The sequence below is a fragment of the Palaemon carinicauda genome, chromosome 18 (genome assembly GCF_036898095.1).
Source record: "Palaemon carinicauda isolate YSFRI2023 chromosome 18, ASM3689809v2, whole genome shotgun sequence".
Lineage (NCBI taxonomy): Eukaryota > Metazoa > Arthropoda > Malacostraca > Decapoda > Palaemonidae > Palaemon > Palaemon carinicauda.
Window position 1 is genome coordinate 50,954,648 of NC_090742.1, and position 22,295 is coordinate 50,976,942.

Genomic DNA, 22,295 nt, shown 5'->3' on the forward strand with positions numbered 1-22,295 from the left:
GACTATCTTTAAGGAGGCTATTTATTGCAATCTAACGTCCTTAATAGAGGTATGGACATTTTGTACTTTATCTCCTACTTTCTTACCAATTGCAATTACACACAATTTCGGGATTACTATTCCCTTTATTGTCAGCATAGAATGTTACTAATCCATTCCTTTCAGCTTTTGGTGACATTTAGAGTCCCATGTACTCATTTAACTTTTTTTTTTTTTTTTTTTTTTTTTTTTTTTTTTTTTTTTTGAGATGGAGATGTACTGTAGATGCAGATTTGTGCCAGGACCGTGAGGCATCCTTGCTGTCACGATACTTGTCGCAACCATGCGAAGTGTCGGAAGATGAAGGGTCCAGTCTCGTACTGGGACCCGCAGGATTGCAGTGTTTGCAAGGACCTGCATCATTCGGGGTGGATCTCGAAGGATATCTCCGATGACAACCGGGTGTTCTTTCAGCGATCCCTTCGCACCTGGGTAAGAGGGTTAAGAAGAACGCAGATCTGAAGGCCCCTTACCTCCCCTCTACTGAGTGGAAGGATATCCTCTTCCCCAAGGCAGCACCTGATTCAATTTTGGGTTATTTTCACCCTAAACCCCTCCCAGCCATCCGACTACAAGTCGACGAAGCATTGGGTGTTATGAGCCTACACTCAGAGAGGATGTCTACGGTCTCCTCTCTTTTCCCGGGTAGAGAATTGGCTCTCCTTTCTATGGTGGAGTCGGATGACAAAGCCCTCCCTCCGATGGATGATTCTTACTTAGTGGAGGTGGATGATGCTAGTGTGGGGCCCATTAAGGATTCAGTGGTATCTGCCACTTCAGCCTCCACTACGACAATGGCCTCCCTGTCTACGGTGACAACTGCCTCTTCCGTGACGGTAGCGGTTCTGGCTTCTTTTCCCCCGCTGTCTCCTGCTGGGCTTATGGAGCCCTTCAGTTCCCGGGCACATCGGGTACTTCTATGGATCCGGCACTTTTGGCTAACATGAAAGCTTTCATGGAGGGGAATCAGCAATATCAGCTGATGATGTTTAAAGCCTTGCGTGAAGAGATCCAGGCTTCGAAGAAGCAAGAGGAACCGTCTAAAGATAAAGTTTTGTCTCCAGCTACGATATTGCATGCAGAAAAATCCCTGGAAATATGCTGGCCACGCGGTGCTTTCCGAGGGCATCCTCCACATTAGCAAAGAGTTAGGCTTCAGATCGGTAGCAGGTCTGGATTTTTACCCAGACATTGATGCCTATCTCTTTAGCTTTGTGAGGTTAGCTGAAGGGGATCCGTTGAGGGATGACACCATCCCTAAAGAAACGATCCTCTTGGAACATACAAGGGCTCAACACCTGGCAATGAAAGAAATGAAGAGGGCAGGGTGTATTAATACACAGCTGGGTGCTTTTGGTAAAAGCTAGCCACCTTTGTAGCTCCGGACACTATGGTATTCCCTTTTGCCTCTAAGGGCTTTGTGGCTGTTGAGAAAGCCATTCGTGAGGGTAAGCCTCTCCCAGTGTTGGAAGAGTGCAAACCAGTGTCACTTATCCTCCCACATGATGCCGACCACTGGGTTGATGTCCAGTTCACTTTTGCCGAGTGTAAACTGGATAAGGATGTGGCCAGCCGCCAGTTTAATGAGAAACTGCCTAGGATTCCTGAACACTTTCTTAAGGATGAAATGGAGACCAGAGAGAGGTTATCAGCTTCAATGTCTCTGCTGTGCTTCATGGAGATGATGTTGGAATTTTACGGATGCCCCAGTCTTTTCCTTGTTGGCAAAGACTCATCTTGCCACCTTCATGAAGGATGTTTATGCTTTCTTTCAGGCCCGTAGAGACTGTAGAGAACATATACTTGCTTTAGCTACTATCCGCCACGAGCTGAAACATCTCATCGATTCTAGCTTATAGGGAAAAGACCTTTTTCCTCAGAAGCTAGTGAAGGAGGTTACGGATAAAGCTGTGGCTGAGAATAAGAGCCTGTTCCCGAAGTGGGGATCTCTTTGAAGAGGAAGTTCACCCCTGGGGGAGGACCACAGCCTAAGAGGTCAAGTAAACCGACATACCATAGGAAGTTATTTGCTCCATCCCCGCCGCCATCCCTCACTGTTTTTGCTGTACCTCATCCCGTGGCGACTCAGTCCCCGGCCTTCAACCCTGTGTATGAGCAGGGGTCAGCGTCCTTTCGATCTCACAAGAGAGAATGAGGGGGCAGAGGACGCTCTGACAGAGGAGGCAGGTCCAGGGGTCGCGGATATCGAGGTGTCAGAGGAGGAAGGGGTGCACGTCCTCAGCACAAACAATGAAGATCTCCCGGTAGAGGGACGGCTGGCCTTGTTCAAGGACCATTGGTCATTCAGTCCTTGGGCACAGAGCGTCATTTCCAACGGCTTGGGTTGGAAGTGGAAGCGACGGCCTCCAAAGCTCAGGAGGTTTTTCCAGAAATCAACACCTCATCGGGAACAATACATTCAAGACCTTCTGAAGAAAAGAGTTATCCGTTGCACGAGATTTATGAGATTTCAAGGTCATCTATTTTGCGTGCCAAAGAAAGATTCGAACATACCTCGAACTATTCTCGACTTGTCCTTTCTAAACATGTTCATTCAGTGCGACAGGTTCCGGATGCTGACTATTTCGCAGATACGGACCTTACTACCCCTGGAGGCTTACACTGGCTCTATGGTTCTTACCGACGCTTATTGGCATCTTCCGATAGGTCGATGCTTCTCCCCCTATCTTTGTTTCTGCCTGGAGAGAAAGGGCTATGTATTCAGAGCTATGCCATTCGGGCTCAACATAGATCCGAGGATTTTCATGAAGCTTATCGACGTAGTCGTTCAGCAACTTTCGGAAAAAGGCCTTCAAGTAGCTGCGTACCTGGACGACTGGCTAGTGTGGGCTCCCTCGGCACTGGAGTGCTCGGAAGCAGCCACTTGAGATGTATGGTTCCTTCAGTCTCTCGGATTTTAGATCAACTTCAAGAAATCAAGACTGACCCCAGCTCAAGACTTCCAGTGGTTGGGGATTCATTGGAACCTCAAGTCTCATTCGCTATCTATTCCTCCCTCCAAGAGGAAGGAAATAGTGAAGTCAGTCAGGTCTCTGGCCAAGTCGGGGACGATCACCAGGCGACGCCAGGGGAGGGTTCTAGGATCTTTGCAGTTTGCCTCGGTAACAAACCCTGTCCTCAAAGTACGTCTCAAGGATGCAAGCAGAGTTTGGAAACGGAGAGCCTCCAAAGCTCTTCGTAACCATCAGAAGCAGACCCCGGTTTTACTTGGTAGGGCATCTTTGACCGTGGTCCACTGCCAAAAGTCTGTCACAGACAGTACCATTGCGCTTTCCTCATCCAGTAGTCAAGGTCTTCCCAAATAAATCACGTAATGTTAGCCATCTTTACATTGGCTCAGAGGAAAGGTTGCCACCTGTCAGCATCCCACCTTCAGATAGTAAGAAATATGATGGTGGATTCCCTCTCTCGGACAAAAGCTCTAGAGACAGAGTGGTCTCTCGACGAAAAATCATTCTGTTTCGTGCAGGATCAAGTCCCTGGACGTCAAGTGGATCTGTTTGCGGCGAGTCTCAACAAGAAACTTCCTTGCTATGTAGAACTGAATGTGGATCAAGCAGCAGTGAGCATGGACGCGATGTTCTTTGATTGGAATCGTTGGACGAGGATTTACCTGTTTCCACCGTTCAACCTCATGAAGGTTTTGGACAAGCTTCGATCTTTCAAAGGAACGGCGGCTCTGGTGGCTCCTCTGGGGCTGAAGAGCAATTGGTTTCCCATGGTTACGGAATTGAACTCCAAGTTGGTGCCGTTGCCCAACCCGATTCTTTTCTGGGAGGTACAGCGGGAGATTGTCTACGCTTCATCATGGAGAACAAACAACCTTCATATCATGATTTTTTCGCCTTAGTTCTGGAAAAGAAGCTCCAAAGTCAACGTGATAAGTTGGAGTTTGCAGAAAACTATAAGACGTCTACCACTATGACTCAGTACGAAACGTCATGGAAGAAATGGGTCAAATATGTCAAGGACAAGAATCCAGGTTCAATTACTATGGATTTTTGTCTAGGTCTCCTGATTGATTTGCACGCGCAAGGTCTAGCTTCCTCCACAATCTCGTCGTACAAGTCGGCCCTCGCTAGACCTATACTATACGCCTTTGATATCGACTTTAACTGTGATCTCTTCAACAAAATTCCGAAGGCTTGTGCAAGGCTACGGCCGTCGGCTCCACCGAAGCCTATCTCTTGGTCTTCGGACATAGACAATCAAACGGCTTCTATTCGTGACCTTACTCAGAAAGTTGTCATTTTAATTGCAATGGCTTCCGGTGGTCGCGTTAGTGAAATTGTGGCTCTTTCTAGAGACGAAGGCCACATTGAATTTGTGGATAATGGTGTGGTTAATTTATACCCTGATCCCGTTTTTTTAGCTACGAATGAACTTCCCTCTAAATGTTAGGGTCCATGGAAAATAGTTCCCCTATCAGGTGGTCGCGTTAGTGAAATTGTGGCTCTTTCTAGAGACGAAGGCCACATTGAATTTGTGGATAATGGTGTGGTTAATTTATACCCTGATCCCGTTTTTTTAGCTACGAATGAACTTCCCTCTAAATGTTAGGGTCCATGGAAAATAGTTCCCCTATCAGGTGATCCCTCCATGTGCCCAGTGCAGTGTTTAAAAGTGTATTTATTAAGAACAGTGCAATTTGTCAATTGTTTAAGGGGGAAACGGTGGGATCAGATTTTTCTCTAAAACGAAGAGCGGACCCGGCTAGTATGCCATCGGTTCATGACCCTAGGAAAGTGGCTTCATCATTGAACTTTTTCCAGAATATGTCCTTTGAGGGACTCCGTTGGAAGTCCACTAGGGTTTTCTTCAGGCATTATCTGAAACAATTGGAGGAGATACGTCATTTTGTGGTGGCTGCGGGAAGTGCTACCAAACCTGCTGCATCGAAGTAGCCCACAGTGCGTCCTAGGGCACTCCTCTAGCTTGTTATTTACAATGAGTAAACAGTGGGTTTTTGTTTCAGGAACACAGAAAAATGCAATTGATCATTTACTTTTTAGGTTCACTTGTGTCTCTCCTACATGATGTTGTACCTTCAATGCTATATACTACCTGTCTATATGTTGATTAGACTATAGTTCAATTTATTTGGGTGATTACCCTCTTTTGTTGTACATATATGATCTTGGGTTTATCGATCAATTTATCTTGTCATGAGTTCCCTATGGTTCCTTATGTCATATTTTTATTCCTTAATGTTACCTTCTGTCTGGGTAGAGTGGGAATGTATTATACAAACAAATTTTCTATATGACAGTAATGTTGATTACTTATTATTCCCTGCACTGATACTTGGGAATAAAAGTCTGTAAACTTTTACATGCCTTTTATTTTAAGCCCTATTATTAATTTAGCGACAATAAATTTAGTGTGCCTCTTTATTATTATCCTTCCTGAACATGTTCCATTGAATCATATTAATGAGTATTTGTTCCATATGTTTTAACTACGATGCCTCCTTCAGTTTTGGGTTCTCTAAGGTTCTCACCACTGAAATCGGATGTCTTTCCCATCGTGGAGGGTGGTCCTTTGGTCCTTTTTTTACTCCCTGGAATAGGTTTTTGAGTTTGATACCTATGCTTTGATGGATTAATCCGGTTAGCGCATTTCGGTATTGGAACCTCTCTTCGAGGCCTCCTACCGAGTTATAGGTAATTCTCTGGTACACTTCCATCAGGATGACATGGCTCTAGCCCAAAAAACAGATTTTGACATTGGAAAAATCAATTTTTGGATGAGATAGCCATTTTGTCCTGATGGCCCACCCGTTACATTGTCCCTCCCCGATTCATCGTAGGATGCCTCTTTACAAGGTACTTAGCTGCTATGTGGAATGAGGCCTCAAAGACGAACGAGGCACCATAGGGAGAGAGGATATGTAACGGCTCCTCACTTATCCTTCCCCCTAGTTGACTAGACTGGGTAAAGTCTATTGCGGTGCAGATATCTATGCTTATCTACGGATAAGTCCCTGATTATACATATCTTCGGATAGTCGTTCCGAGGGTTAGAATCCTGTGATACCTGACGGTAATTCTCCTCTAATATCACTCGCAGAAATATTATACAGTAGGAAGCTGCCAAAGTGACCTTCCATCAGGACGACATGGCTATCTCACCCAAAAAAAGATTTTTCCTACGTCAAAATCCGTTTTATATATATATATATATATATATATATATATATATATATATATATATATATATGTATGTATATATATATATATATATATATATATATATATGTATATATATATATATATATATATATATATATATATATATAATATATATATATATATATATATATATATATATATATATATATATATATATATATATATATATATATATATATATATGTATGTATATATATATATATATATATATATATATATATATATATATGTATATATATATATATATATATATATAATATATATACATATATTTATATATATATTATATATATATATATATATATATATATATATATATTATATATGTATATGTGTATATATATATGTAAATATATATACATATATATATATATATATATATATATATATATATATATATATATGTACATATATATATATATATATATATATATGTCTATATATATATATATATATATATATATATATATATATATATGTCTATATATATATATATATATATATCTATATGTCTATATATATATGCATATATATATTTATATATATAAATATATATATATATATATATATATATATGTATTCATATATATATACATATATATAAATATATATATATATATATATATATATATATATACTGTATATCTATATATTTATATTTATATATATGTATATATATGCATATATATATATATAAATATATATATATATATATATATATATATATATGTGTGTGTGTGTGTATATACAAATTTAGATATAGTATATATATATATGTGTATATATAGGCTATATATATATATATATATATATATATATATATATATTTATATATATATATATATATATGTGTGTGTATATATATATATATATATATGAATATGTTGATATATATATATATATATATATATATATATATATATATATATATATATGAATATGTTGATATATATATATATATATATATATATATATATATATATATATGAATATGTTCATATATATATATATATATATATATATATATATATATATGTATATATATATGAATATATTCATATATATATATATGAATATATTCATATATATACATACAGTAATCCCTCACATATCGCGGTTAATGGGGACCAGAACCGACCGCGATAGGTGAAAACTGGGATGTAGGTTCCCTCCCTATTTTTTAATATGCATATTTTTTTTTGTGTACATGTACATGTATATGTAATAACAATAAGTGTGTAGTAACCCTATAAATGCATATGTTATTACAACATTAAAGAATCATGTAAATAAATATTGATGATATAAATTATATACCGTACATAAATAAAATACTGTGCTTTATAAATACTGTAATATAAATACATTATTTAATACATTACGTATACTGTATGTACATTTACATTCATTCATAAATAATGTATAAATAATATACATAGAATGTAAGTGCACATGTACATTCATATGTAGACATAAATAGTGTACGTGTATAAATTGTAGATAAATATGTAGAACACTTTTATTCTTATAACAAGATACATAGCTCACCTCTAACAATGACGATGATCTTGTTAAATGACGATGAAACACCTGCGCAGTATGATGGAGGTAAAGAAGATGAAGATGATTTACTGCACAGGTTAATGGGAGCTTTACTACTCCTCAGGTGACGCCTCATCGTCAGTTGATAGAGACGGTGGATCATCATCGACAGCTTTCAATAGAGGTGGAGAAACTGCAGGAGACGGCGTTGTGGCTCGGTCGGAAGCCGGAGAGGCAACAGGAGTATCATCTGATGCTTCTGCAGAAGGTTTTCGGCGCACTAGGAACATCGTGATGTGAAGTTTTTTTATTTTTTTATTTTTTTTTTCATCTGACCAAAGATGCTCTCGTATAACGCATTACACCATCAATACGGTTACTAAATTCGATGGCTCTGACCATATTATCGCCGATTTCCTGCGCCCTTTGTTGCATAGCCTGTGCCATATTGCAGAGCTCTTCCAGGTTGTCCAAGGAACGTCCACGTTCTTCAGCTTCGTCATCGTCGTCAACGTCAGCTGCCTCTTCTTCTTCCTCGCTCGCTGATCTTGTCATTTCGCCAAGGTCCTCGTCTTTTAGGGGCTCCGAATGGCACTCAATCAGTGAGTTGACATCTTCCGTCATCATGTCGGAAAAACCTTCGTTGGCTACTGACCGTGGCAGCCTCACAGCCTTATCTACGGCGGAGTGGTGAACTTCGTCTGGCGTAAATCCCTTATAGTTATGAACAAACTTGCATTCAGTGTTTGCTCTTTCATCTCATTAAGAACTTTCTGAATGTTGGGCAGGCACGTTGCAATGTTATATTCCCATCAATATCTCTTGAGGCTGAAGTCCTCGTCGCCTTCGTCGATGGAGGAGATGAGGCCCTCCATCGTGGACCTCGTTTAGAGGACTTTGAATGCCCAAATAACCCCCTGATCCATTGGTTGTATTAGGGAAGTGGTGTTGTGGGGCAGGAACTTCACTTGGACCCCGTCATAATGGAGATCCATTGTATGTCCTCCTGCACAGTCCATCAAAAGGAGGATCTTTAAGGGCAGCCCATTCTCCGTGAGGTACAGCTTTACCTGCAGGATAAAGCAGTTCAAGAAGCAGTCGAGTGTGAGGGCTTTGGTTATCCATGCCTTTTTATAACTCATCCAGCAGATGGGCAGCATGGCTTTGTTTTAGTTTTTCAAAGCCCGAGGATTCAATGACTTGTAAATTAAGCCTGGCTTGAGCATGAAGCCCGCGGCATTCCCGCACATGAGGAGAGTGACGCGATCTTTGTGGGCCTTGAACCCTGGCTTCTTTACTTCGTCCTTGTAAAGGAACGTCTGAGACGGCATCCTCTTCCAGAAGAGGCCAGTCTCATCCATATTGAACACTTGCTACGGGAGATAGCCCCCTTCTTTAATTAATTTCGGGAACTTGTCCTTGGCGTAACGAAGAGCTGCCTCTTTGTCTGCCGAGGCAGCCTTCCCATACAAAGGAACGCTGCGAAGGCCAAACCTCCTCTTGTATTTCTCGAACCAGCCCTTACTTGCAATAAAACCATGGTTTTCTCGCGGGGCAGGATCATCGTCTTCATTATCTTCGTTTGATTTTCCTTCAGGAACGAGGCTATCATACAGGATTTGGGCTTTGGTTCGAATCAAGTTGGTATCGAGACTAACCTTCTTTTCCCGACAGTCCGATATCCACATTGATAACGCATTCTCCATTTGCACAATTGTTTTATTACGAGGAGTCACAACGCGCTTAGTGTCCTTGGAGAACGTTAATGAGGCAGTTTTACGTATTTTCATTTCCTCTTTTTTATGTAGCAAACCGTCAATTCATTCACTCCGTAAATTAGGGCAACAGACGCATAGCTACTGCCTGCCTTGAGCTTGTCCAATAATTTCACTTTCTCGTTCACCGTCATAATTTTTTTCTTCTTCTTGGGTTCACGAGAGGAGGTAGAGGGTAGAGGACGTTTAAGAGCCATTTTCACAGGTGTCACAAGCAATATTTTACACTAAAAAAGCACAAGAAAACAGCTAAAAGTTCCTAGTGGCAAGACTAAGCAATACAAGCGAAGCGGGAGTGAACAATGAATGGGGTCTCCCTTCGTGGGGCGCATGGCAGGGAGAGAGGCTGAGTAAAGCGTCTCGATGGCTCGGCCAATCAGCTTGCGGGATTCTGGAGCCGAGATGGCAGGCGAATCAGAGAGGTGGATTTTGAGTTGCGTGCCATCTCCGTGTTGATACCTGATGTTCTACTGTACTCTCCCTGCCTTCTGCTAGCGCCCGCGTAACTTTCGCACCATTTTTTCTAATTTTTGATGAATATCTTCGAAAATCCGCGATGCACTGAGGCTGCGAAACTTGAGCTGCGAAATGGCGAGGGATTGCTGTGTATATATATATATATATATATATATATATATATATATATATATATATATATATATATATATATATATATACATATATATAGAAAAGAGTTGACATATGATTCAGATTCTTCAATGTATACTCATAGTAGGATAATCACCTATGATAACGTAAACAGTCTCAATGGTGCCACGACACTCACGAGGTGTTCGCGCGAGGGTAGTAACCTCTGCATTCCATGCTTTTATTTTTCTCTGGTATATTTGAAAGATTTATATCAGAAAAGGGAGAAAGAAGGACTTTTCACCGGGCGTCACAGGTCTCTCCCCAGAAATAGATTTTTCCTTCGTCAAAATCCCTTAAATATTCAGACAGTATTCGACATAAAACAAATACAGATAAATTTTCTTTAAGCTGACCTTTTCTATATATTTTGTTATTTAGAGGGCAGTAATTGACTTAAGATTCTTGAAAATAGCTCAATATTTATTCAGGATCACATGTGCATTTAGAGTGAGGTATATATATAGGTATTAAGTTCTTTCCTTTGTGCAATACGTTAGCTATCAGCTTACCTGTTTCAGGTTCAGGTGTGGCCATCTTTGCATACTGTAATTGTAAATTATTAAGGTCTTTAAAGATAATTTGTGTTAACAGTACTGTACTATGAATAAAATGAAATGTAATGAGACTGTTTTAGCTTTCAATTGACACTTTTTCTATTGTTCATTTTATTTCTCAATTAATCATTTATCTATTTGCTCCAGGTTACTCATAAAACCTGGCTGTAACTCTTGACATTAGGAGGGGGTACAGAAAAAGCTGTGGCAGAGAGTGAAAGAAGCATGGCAGAAATAGAGAGAGGTATCTGGGGTTGTTTTAGAAAAGAAAATGTCATTAACCCTCTTGTTCTTTTGAGGGATATTTTTCTCATTAAGTAACTAATTACATTAAAATGTAATTTAGTTTTCTTCTTATGTATATTACTAAGCATGGGAGTTTCTTAGTCCTGTGTTCTGGTGTTTTGGTAAAGAAGGTATTTTATTGGAACATATTTTGCAAATTATTTTATTTCATCCAAAGAAGCAGCTAATCTCCCAAAATGCACTTTATTTAAGTAAGAAGTTTTCTAATACGTGTTAGTAGTCTGATCTTTTTTTTTTTTTTATATATAAATTTCTTTGCCTAAATTCAAGTTTTTTTTCCATTACTCCAAATTTAAATTTGCTCATTAAAACCTACACAAATTCAGGTAACTTCATATATTGACATAATCTAGGTGAAATTTGACAACTCTGTGGTACATAGTTACATTGTACAGTAGAGACAAAATGTGGGACACATAATATTTTCCTCTCTGCAACTCATGGTCCAACATTATGCCCTTGCCACATGTTGGCCTGGTTGTGAGCAGTAAGAAATGGATTTCCAATACTCTCATAGGGTGTATTTTTTAAAAGATACCATCAAACCTTTTTGGCATTTTTGTAGTCTAAAGAGGCCAGTAAACCTTCGAGTAAGGTAGTGATTGTACTAGAGCCTAACTTCTTTGTTTTACGTTTTAGGTTAACTCCTCCAGTTGTGACTAGCAATTCTGGTGCACCAGTCAATAAGGGTAATGTTGGTACCCATCAAATTATAGAGTCAATAGCCTCTGACTAGCAATTCTGGTGCACCAGTCAATAAGGGTAATGTTGGTACCCATCAAATTATAGAGTCAATAGCCTCTGACTAGTAATTCTGGTGCACCAGTCAATAAGGGTAATGTTGGTACCCATCAAATTATAGAGTCAATAGCCTCTGACTAGCAATTCTGGTGCACCAGTCAATAAGGGTAATGTTGGTACCCATCAAATTATAGAGTCAATAGCCTCTGACTAGCAATTCTGGTGCACCAGTCAATAAGGGTAATGTTGGTACCCATCAAATTATAGAGTCAATAGCCTCTGACTAGCAATTCTGGTGCACCAGTCAGTAAGGGTAATGTTGGTACCCAGCATATTATAGAGTCAATAGCCTCTCATGGAGCCTCGTTCTCCCAAGTTACTTCCGGTCTTTTTATTGCAAAACCCTTGCATGTCCAATCTGGTCAGCTCTGTACGACCATTGGATGGTTAGATAAAAGAGCAGGCTGTCACCCTGGAACCTTTAATTTCTCGGGCCACTGATGTAAGAGCTCATGAACAACCCTTTTATACATTTTTCAATAATGTGGCATATTGGATGGTTTTACTGCAAAAGGAATCACAGAATTTAGATATTTTTTTAAAGCTTTGACTGGTGCTGAGAAATGGTTGCATCATATTTCGAATAGCAGTGGATACCAGTTTGGTGTAAGTTTGGTTACTAGCTCAAATCATGTTTTGCGTGGTTTAATTAAGATAGGTGCTAATACCTCAATTGCTGAAACGAGTCAATTGCCTAGTGCAGGCACAATGGTTGGTAAGAAATGGAAGGTTTGAAGATTCTAATTTGGATGGTTTTACAGAGCATGATCCTGAAAGTGAAGGAAGTATGGAGTAAGAAGACCAACTGGGATGAGGTATCTCCATTTCGATTTTGAGAAAATTTATAGCAGAAATGTATCCAAATGGATTGGCTTAGATAAGTTCTGACAATTCTTGTTATACCATGTCATTGAATGTTGCTACTTCTAAGACGACCTTTACAGTACTCTAAATTTTTCTAATCTTTTCACAGATTGAGTGAAGAAATTGTTGTCATAGGTAAAAAACTGTATGGATTGGGTAGATACAAAGTCACCAAGTGCCACATGAATACTTTATTAGGTAACATTCAGCCTGTAAACAAGTGTCCAAATTAAAACAAACCCCCAAATAGTTAAAGTTACTCAAAATGTAATCCTAATAAAATATGCAAAACAACAGCGATATTCGTAGAATCAAATATAAAATGAAAACAGTCTTTCGTACACAAAACACAGCAATAATACTAACTCCATTACAAATACAAAAGTACAGCATATCCAACTATAACATTTCCAAATCCATCATAAATATAAGAACACATGAATAATCAATACAGTAACTTACACCTTGGTGCTCCATATCAAATCCCCACACTTGCTTAACCAGTGTAATGCTAGTCTTACACCTCTGCCAGTACACTCAGGACGTATTACCTCTTTAAATAAATAAAAACAAAAATCAGCCTACATTTGCACACCTGGTTAGGAGGCTAACCGACACCTGTCAACACACACACCGAAATGACGGCTGGCAGCCCACCTCCTACCTTCCCCAACAATCCCCAACAAAACACCACCACCTTGCGCAATAAGTTCTTTGATATTATTCATAATTTGTTTAACATTAATTTTCTGTATTATATAATGTTTCTAACAAAATATACAATTATAAATAATTATGATTATATCATACAAAAACAAACCTACTAATTCTGCTTCCCTTCAGTTTTATCATCTTCCACAAAAACGTTCATAAATATATAAAACAAATTAATTTCCTAATCCTACTGTTGTCTCTAAAATAAGTAAATCTCTTGGATCCATAATTAATGGGTAAAAAGGTTGTTTAAGACCTTTGCCTGGCATTTCGGAAATCCAGAAAATTGCATTTTTGGCTACGAGGGAATGACTATGTATATTTCTTGTTTAAAATTTTTTTAATGAAAATTTTTTTTTTTTTATGGCTGAAATGTCCTTTTCTTATATTTATGTAAGCACAACCAGTTGCTTATGCAACCCATATCTTATCTGCGTAAGTAACTATTCAAATTTTCTTGAAGATTTTGAGGCAAAGATACTTCAGTAGTCTCCCGTAAATTTCACATGAACTATTTTATTTCATCAATGCTTAAAAAGATAATGTAATTTATTTTTTTCTATTGTGTCTTGAAGAAATGTATGTAGCTTTTATAAGTTATATTCATCATATTTCTTTGTCAGTTTGTTTATATACAGTGGAACCTCTACATACGATCTTAATTCGTTCCGGGACCTGCTTCGTATGTTAAAACAATCGTATGTTGGAGCAAATATTCCCATAAGAATACACTGTAATTTGTATAATTCATTCTACAGTCCAAAAACCTATGATAACTCCTTAATAAATTACTACACATAACTACACATAACAATAATACAATTGCATTATATAAGAGAGATGTAAAAAAGAATAATTATAAAGAAATAATAAATAAAAATGAGGTTTTTATTGTCACTTTACCTTAGAGACAGGCCAACGCAGGTGTAGGATTTGCTACGCAGGAGGAGACAGACGGTTGGCGAGGAGGTAGAGGTGGTGACTGCGATAACGTACCATAATTTACTCTAACTTACACTACGTGAACTTAACCTAACTTAGCTTATTTTTTTTTTTTCAATTTTTACATTTTATATTTTTTTTTAAATTTTTTTCTTTTTGATTTTTAATTTTCATCACTTATATATGACGCTTCTTTGTAATAAAAGAATGCTGAGAGAGAGAGAGAGAGAGAGAGAGAGAGAGAGAGAGAGAGAGAGAGAGAGAGAGAGAGAGAGAGAGAGAGATGATGATGATGATGATATTATTGTCGAGCATGCAGTAAAACAAGCTGAGTAAGTGAATCCTTAAAATAAGTTTTAAAAAGTTATCTCTCTCTCTCTCTCTCTCTCTCTCTCTCTCTCTCTCTCTCTCTCTCTCTCTCTCTCTCTCTCTCTCTCTCTCTCATTAAAGACCAGGTAAACTCACCAGATTTGCCTGCCTTCAAATAGGATTCTGACAGAGAGAGAGAGAGAGAGAGAGAGAGAGAGAGAGAGAGAGAGAGAGAGAGAGAGAGATTAACGTAACTTTTTGAAACTTATTTTAAGGATTCACTTATTCTGCTTGTTTTATTGCATGCACGACAATAAACATCATCATCATTCTCTCTCTCTCTCTCTCTCTCTCTCTCTCTCTCTCTCTCTCTCTCTCTCTCTCTCTCTCTCTCTCACTTAATCTTAGTTTTCTTTGCTTCACTTTGATCCCCTTTGATGGTTTGACGGCTTTAATGGCTTCCTTCTTTTTGATGATCATCGAGATCGTAGACATATTCCGACCATATTGTTTAGCCAGATCACTCACATGCACACTGCACTCGTGTTTTTCTATAATTTCTTGCTTCAGTTCTAATGAAAGCATTGCCTTCTTCCTCTTCTCACCACTACTAATACCTGTACCGAAACTAAGCTTGTTAGGACCCATGATTATACGTAAAATCAAAAATGAAGCGTGAGAAAAGGAAGATAATAAACACTGTTGATAACAGACTGAACAGAGGACAATTACACGATGCGCATGAGAACAGAGAACTGACAGACTCGACGCTCAAGGGCGTCCCTCCGACGTGCTGCCGTCTTCTGGCGTAAACAAGATCTACATCGGATGTTGGAGCATGACTTCGGGTGTCGAGACAAATATTTTATCGAATTTTACTTTGGATGTTGGAACAATCGTATGTAGAGGTTCTATTGTATTTAAAGCTTTCATGTTCTGGTTATACTGTACAATACTGAATGGTGCAAAAGTAGAGACGAAAACTAGATATGCCTCAAGCATAAAATGTTCCCAGAAAATAAGCAGAAGAGAATATATTATGTTAGTAGTGTCTTACTTATGTGTGGTCATTTGGTACATATAGCATATATATTTTGAGATTTTAAGGAAGGGGCTCACCACTACTTAGTAAATAAACCTGAGGTATGATGATTATGACCTTATAATCCCCAGTTTTGAGGGAAATTAGAAATTGCTCCTAAAAGCACATACCCTTGCATACTACAGTAAAGTATATTCAACTGATCACTACAAAATAAAAAAAAATATATAGCGTGTATTTCTTTGTCGGCATATATTATACATAATTACAATTTTTGTTCTATGTTTATGCTGAAAGATGTATGAAACGTTAGAGATGACAACTAAGTATGTCTGAAGAGTAAAATTTGCCTAGAAAGTCAGTAGTTGAGAATATATTATGCTAGCAACGTCTTATGTGTAAGGATTTGGTATATGTAGCATATGTATTTCTGAATTTGAGGTTTGGTGCTCTCATGTGCTTTCTAAATAACCCTGAAATATGATGCTTATGTTCTCATTATACCCAGTGGTGAGGTATAATTACCCCTAAAAGCCAAAACTAACCCCTAATAAAGTTAATCAGATGATTTAGAAAAAAAAAAAAAAACTATGACAGCCTATTTCTCAAAACATGAAATTTTCAGAGAAAATTTGAAACTACTTTTTTTTAATGACCAATATTTACCGCTGATAAATGAAAAGATAGGAAATTTTATGCTTTAAACATTTATAGAAGGGTTTTGGAAAATGATAAAAATTTATATATGAAAAATGGCAACCTTTACTATTATTGCAAAAGTGTTTGGAAAAAGTACATATTATGAAAAGGATGATGAATAAGAAAAATCTGTTAACTCAGGCTAGAAATAAAAAAGTAGATTATGTTTGAAATTACCCCAAAATAACATCATTTTAATTAGGAAGTTTCACATCCCCTTAAGTACAGTTTCTTGTCATTAGGATAGAGAATATCATTGAAGTTTTATAGTACAGTGAACCCTCGCTACTTCGCGGTTCGACCATCGCGGATTCACCACTTCGCGGATTTTTTCCATAACCCATATATATACAGTAATATATATATATATATATATATATGTATGCATGTATTTATGTATATATGTAGGTATGTATATGTGTATACATATAAATATATATATATATATATATATATATATATACACACACACACACATATATATATATATATATATATATATATATATATATATATATATATATATATACGGTATACTGTACATATATATATATATATATATATATATATATATATATATATATATATATATATATATATATATATATATATATATATATATATATATATATATCTATATATCTAAAGTAGGAAGCTGTGATGTAGTTCTAAGGGAAAAGTATGGGAAATATGTCTGGGTAATAAGCAAAGCTCTACCTCCAGTTTGTTTCTACATTATGATCAGAGATAAATGTAAACAAAACATTGGTTGCCATTTTTTATCGTGCTTTTTAGCATGTTTAGGAAATGCATGATATAAAATCACCTTTAATATTTGTGCCTGTTTTAGTTTAGGGTACTGTAGTACATGCATTAAGTGTTCTGTACATTAAAGGGTAGTTTGTTAACAGTACTACGTACAAGGGAAGGTTTTAAAAGTCTGAATATACATGTTGAATAAATAGGTAAATATGGTGTCACTACTTCGCGGATTTTCACCTATCGCGGCCGCGACTGGAACCTATCTACCGCGATAAACGAGGGTTCACTGTAGGGATTATCTCAACTATTTTAGCAGAAAAGTTTGCAGGGCACTTGTATATTAACCTTACTTTATATTTTTTTAACCTTTTTATATAGAACTATTTCAGATGGGTTTCTGAAGGAGTCTGCAATTTTTTTAAATTTTGTGTTAAACGTTGGTACCAACTTTGCTATTCGATGGTTGGTTCAGTATGTAATGAGCAGATGCTTGATTTAATTAGTTATCATATTCGGGGCCTCAAATTAGATCAAGATATTGATGATATAGCTAAGGTAGCTGTCAGAACACAAAGTGACACTGATATCCATTCACAAAGGCCTTATTCTGCCTACCCCTATCCAAGTTTTACAATTCAAATAAAGCTATTCGATTGAAATTGGAGATTTCAAAATTGTTATAGAAGAATATAGTAAGAGGAGGTCTTCGATCGCTCCCCAGGGTTTATGACAGGTTATTCCTAGTACCCCAGGTATTAGAAGGTTAGAGGTCAGTTCTAGATGTGCAGTATACAGCTCTCTTTAAGTTTTCCATAGAAACAACTTCAAGCCTTGGAAGCAGTGAGGAAAGGAGATTGGAATTTTTTCAATAGACTTGACAGATGCCTCATTTCATATTCCTATTCATCTAGAATCAATTAAATTCTTCTAGTTTATGAACGAATCAAGGATTTATCAGTTCAGATTCCTGTGATTTGGTCACAGGACAGCTCTTCAAGTATTCACCTGGATGAGGGTTCTTATCTCAAAATGGCTGAAGTTCATGGAATCAGAATTCTGTTTTACATGGAGGTTTGGGTAAGTTTTACCACATCTTTGAAAAAGATTCAGGTTCAACAACTTTGGTTCCTTAGGTTTTTTTAAAAAAGATTGAGAGTCCTGGTCAAAGGGAAGAGGTCTCTTCTGGTTCCTGCTCGAAAGTATTCTGTATTGGCGATGGTAATGACATCAGATCCTTTTAAAGCTTTTCCATATGAAAAGAGGATTCAATCTTTCTTTCTTTGGTTGGATAAGTTGAAGTAGATGAAAGCTTTGTCATTTAAGATGTGGATGAGATTTATTTGGACCATGGCTTTTCTTGAGAAGTTTGTTTCAGTGGATCTCTTAAAGGTGAGGAATTGCCAATTTCCTCTTAATCAACTTTGGAACAAAATATCCTATCCAGATACCCCTGGTATTTTAGTGATGCAGAACCAACCATAACTGGACAAATGTTGTGGCTCTCTTCATCGTTTAGCTTAGGAAATGTTGTTGGAATTAAGGTTTTCAGAAAAATCTCTTTTTGTGGATGCTTCCTAGGAAGGATGGGACTTGATTATGGATCTTTTTCGTATGTCAGGCAAGTGTTCAAAGGAAGAAAAAGCATTACTTAATGACTGCCTGGAACATTTGGTGATATTCAAGGCTCTTCAGGCTCAGGAGTCTCTAGTGATTAGAAAGTACATGACAATGTTGTCAGACAAACCTGCAACTGGCTTTATAAATTAATGTTCATATATTTTTAAATAATCATTAATACATTATAAATGATACTAAGTAACTGTAATTATATGTAAATAAAAGGTACTTATTCTTACTGTAACCTTTACAATGCCACCAGACACAACTCTGGTTATCTGGATTTGTTCTGGTACATCATTAATCTGTTATAAACAGTCTGTTATTGGGAGGTTCAACTGTACTCTTGGCATACAGAGATATGAGAGTAATAATTTTTTTTATTTTACCTTAGTTTATTCCAAGGAAGTTGAACTTTCTAGCAGATAATTTAAGGAGAAAGCAGTAGACATTAATAACAAATGATCTCTGCATCCTATAATTTGTCTAGAGATTTTAGTTGGTGGGGAAGAACAAACGTGGACGTGTTGGCAAAGTCTTGAAAATAATGGTGTATTGCTCTCCAGTTCTAGATCCATTAGCATGGAGGGTAGAGGTTGTGTTACAATAGTAGTAGAATCCGGATTTATATACTTTTCCCCCATTCTCAATGAATCTGGAATTCTTTTGTTTTATGATAGACATTAACATTTATCCAACTTTAAGAGAGAATTAAGATCAACATCAGGTGCTTATAGAAATAACTGATTTTATTGTTTTGGCTTACTTTCAATCTGCATGATTTTCTTATAAATGTTCTGTTATTGTACAATACTGATTGTGTTTGAATTGCATCTTTAATTTTTTTTTATTGATATTTAAAATATTCTCTTGCAATAAAAAATATGATCCTAAGGAAGAGAGAGAATTGTTGTTAATATGTTGTTACTTTCTTGATTAAAGCAGTTTCTATATAAAAAAATCTCTGATTTATTATACTTACTAATCAAGAGTGATATTGTTTCTTAAATTTCAGTATAAAGAAGGTGGTGTTTACCTGAAGCAGGCCCTGGAAAACGAGTTAATGAAGAAGAAAACTATGCGGGCCACTGAAATTCAAGCATTAGTGAATTATGTAGCATCTCTTTATGCTTGGCTACCCCCTTGGGTAATGGAAACAGATTGCAAGCTCCCTCAACCGTGCATTTCTTTAGCAATGTTAGCCTGCAGACAAGCTTTAGCAATTCTAAAGACACCTGCTCCAACATCAAATGGTAGCTATTTATAACTCTCTTGGTTTGATTGAAATACTGCTTCAAAAAATATATTCGCCTGTGGCTGTTGTTTTCAGTAATACTTCTATTGCATTTCTACCTTGTTTTTATGCTGTATTCATCTTTAATTAATTTACAACTGATATTATCATTCCTATATTTGCTCAGACTGCTATTTACTTTGCATGGGTTAGAAGCTTGGTTGGATTAATTTAACAGGTAAGACCTGTCTAACTCATCTTACTTTACTATTCCCTGTGGTGGAAGAAGAGTAAGAGAATAGAAGAGGGATGCAATCGAAGATTATTCATATAAACTGGAAATACATTTAAAGAGTATAAGGGACAAAAGGTCTTCAAATATTGATGAAAAATAGAGGAGACTCATGGAAATCTCCTGAAAATAAAATGTGCTGATGAAGAGCGTGGTGTGACATCTACAAGTGGTTTACAGAGATGAAGTTGCAAGGATATTTCCCTTTTCTCAATATCAAAATATAATGCTCTCAAGAGCCAAAATCAAACACTCCATTTTCATATTCTGTAGAACCAAACAATATACATTCACTCAGTATACATTTATATTCCTGAGTTCTCCAATTTCATGGTGGATAGAATTGACAAGTGCATCGGCGACTACGTTCCTTACGCCCGCCAGGTGAACAGCTGACAAATGCCAATGGTTCCTTGCTGCCAATGAAAAGATTGCAATCATCACCTGATTTGGAACCTCCCCTGTTGATGCTGTGGACTATCACCGCGCTGTCTAGAATTAATCTGAGATGTTGATTCTTTGATGAGGAGAGCCTTTTTGGAGTCAAGAACACTGCCATGGCCTCTAGAATATTGATGTGTAGTTGACGGAATGTCACTGACCACAAACCTTGGACCTTTTTGAATTGGGAGTAACCCCCCCAACCGCTTAGGAGGCATCCGTATGGATTACTAATGCCAGCGAGGGGAAATGGAGAGGTATCGATTTTGCCAAGTTTTCGACTTTTGTGCATGGTTGAAGTCTTTACCTTAGGATAGATGGAATCCGAGAAATCTTGTCTCGACTTTTGCTGTTTGCTCTGGACCACCAAACTCAATTGATGTCCTTCAGTTTGGCTTTCAGTAGAGTGTCTGTCACTGAAGCAAACTGGAGTGAACCTAAGATCCTTTCTTGGTTTCTCCAGGATGTTAGTTTGTCCTTGAGAAAGGTTTTTGTGTTATTTGCTGTCTCTCTCCTCTTTTTTGGAGGAATCGACAGTTTGTGTGTGGTCAGATTCCATTGTAGACCTAACCACTGGAAACATGACGCCGGAATTAGGCGAGACTTTTTGAAATTTACTTGGAACCCTAAGTGTTCCAGAAACTTTAGTACTTTGTCCGTCGCCTTGCTGCACTCCTCGACGCTGTTGGCCCAAATAAGCCAATTGTCTAGATAGGCCACTCGCTGTATTCCTTGAGCTCTCAGCTCTTGGACCACTGTTTCCGCTAACTTTGTGAATATTCTGGGAGCTATTTTGAGACCGAACGGCATCACCTTGAAGGTGTATGCTCGTTTGCCTAGCTTGAACCCTAGAAAAGGACGAAAATGCCGTGCTATCGGAACATGATAATAAGCGTCTGTAAGATCTATAGAGGTGGTGACGCCCTCATGGGGAAGTAAGGTCCGTACCTGCGAGACGGTCCGCATATGGAACTTGTCGCATTGAATGTATGTATTCAAATGGGACAGATCTAAGATGACTCTTCGTTTGTCTGAGTCTTTCTTTGGCACGCTGAATAAGCGACCTTGAAATTTTAAGCATTTTACCTCTATTATTGCATTCTTTAGAAGAAGCTCCTTTGCGAAAAGCGTGAGATCTGGCATTGGAATCTGATGAAAACTGATCGGTGGAGGGGGACCCTGTATCCAACTCCACCCTAGGCCCTTTGTTACTATGCTGTGTGCCCATTTGTTGAACATTCAATGGCTCCGGAAAAGGTATCACCTCCCCCCTACCTGAGGAGTCTCATTGGTTTGCAGAAGGTCTGCTACCACGGCTCCCTCGGAATCCTCTGCCCCTCCCGGAAACCCTACTGCCTCCTCTATGGTGAAAGGTTCCTTTAGCCCTACTACCTCTCGCCTGCCTATTAAGCCGTGAACCAGTCCTTGAGATTCAAAGGAACGGTTATAAGCAGGAGATGTAGAGAACGAAGTAGATGGTTGAGGTGGCTGACTTACCA

General features: G+C 37.7%; 1 protein-coding gene across 4 annotated transcripts in view; it reads left to right on the forward strand.

The window, feature by feature from the left end:
• Nucleotides 1-22,295, forward strand: part of LOC137657816 (uncharacterized) — a 514,523-nt gene that overhangs the window by 360,472 nt on the left and 131,756 nt on the right. For all 4 annotated transcript variants that reach the window (XM_068392347.1, XM_068392350.1, XM_068392348.1 and 1 more), the window contains exon 15: nucleotides 19,845-20,082. In XM_068392347.1, coding sequence (XP_068248448.1) covers nucleotides 19,845-20,082 — 238 coding nt within the window. The remainder of the gene's footprint in view (nucleotides 1-19,844; nucleotides 20,083-22,295) is intronic.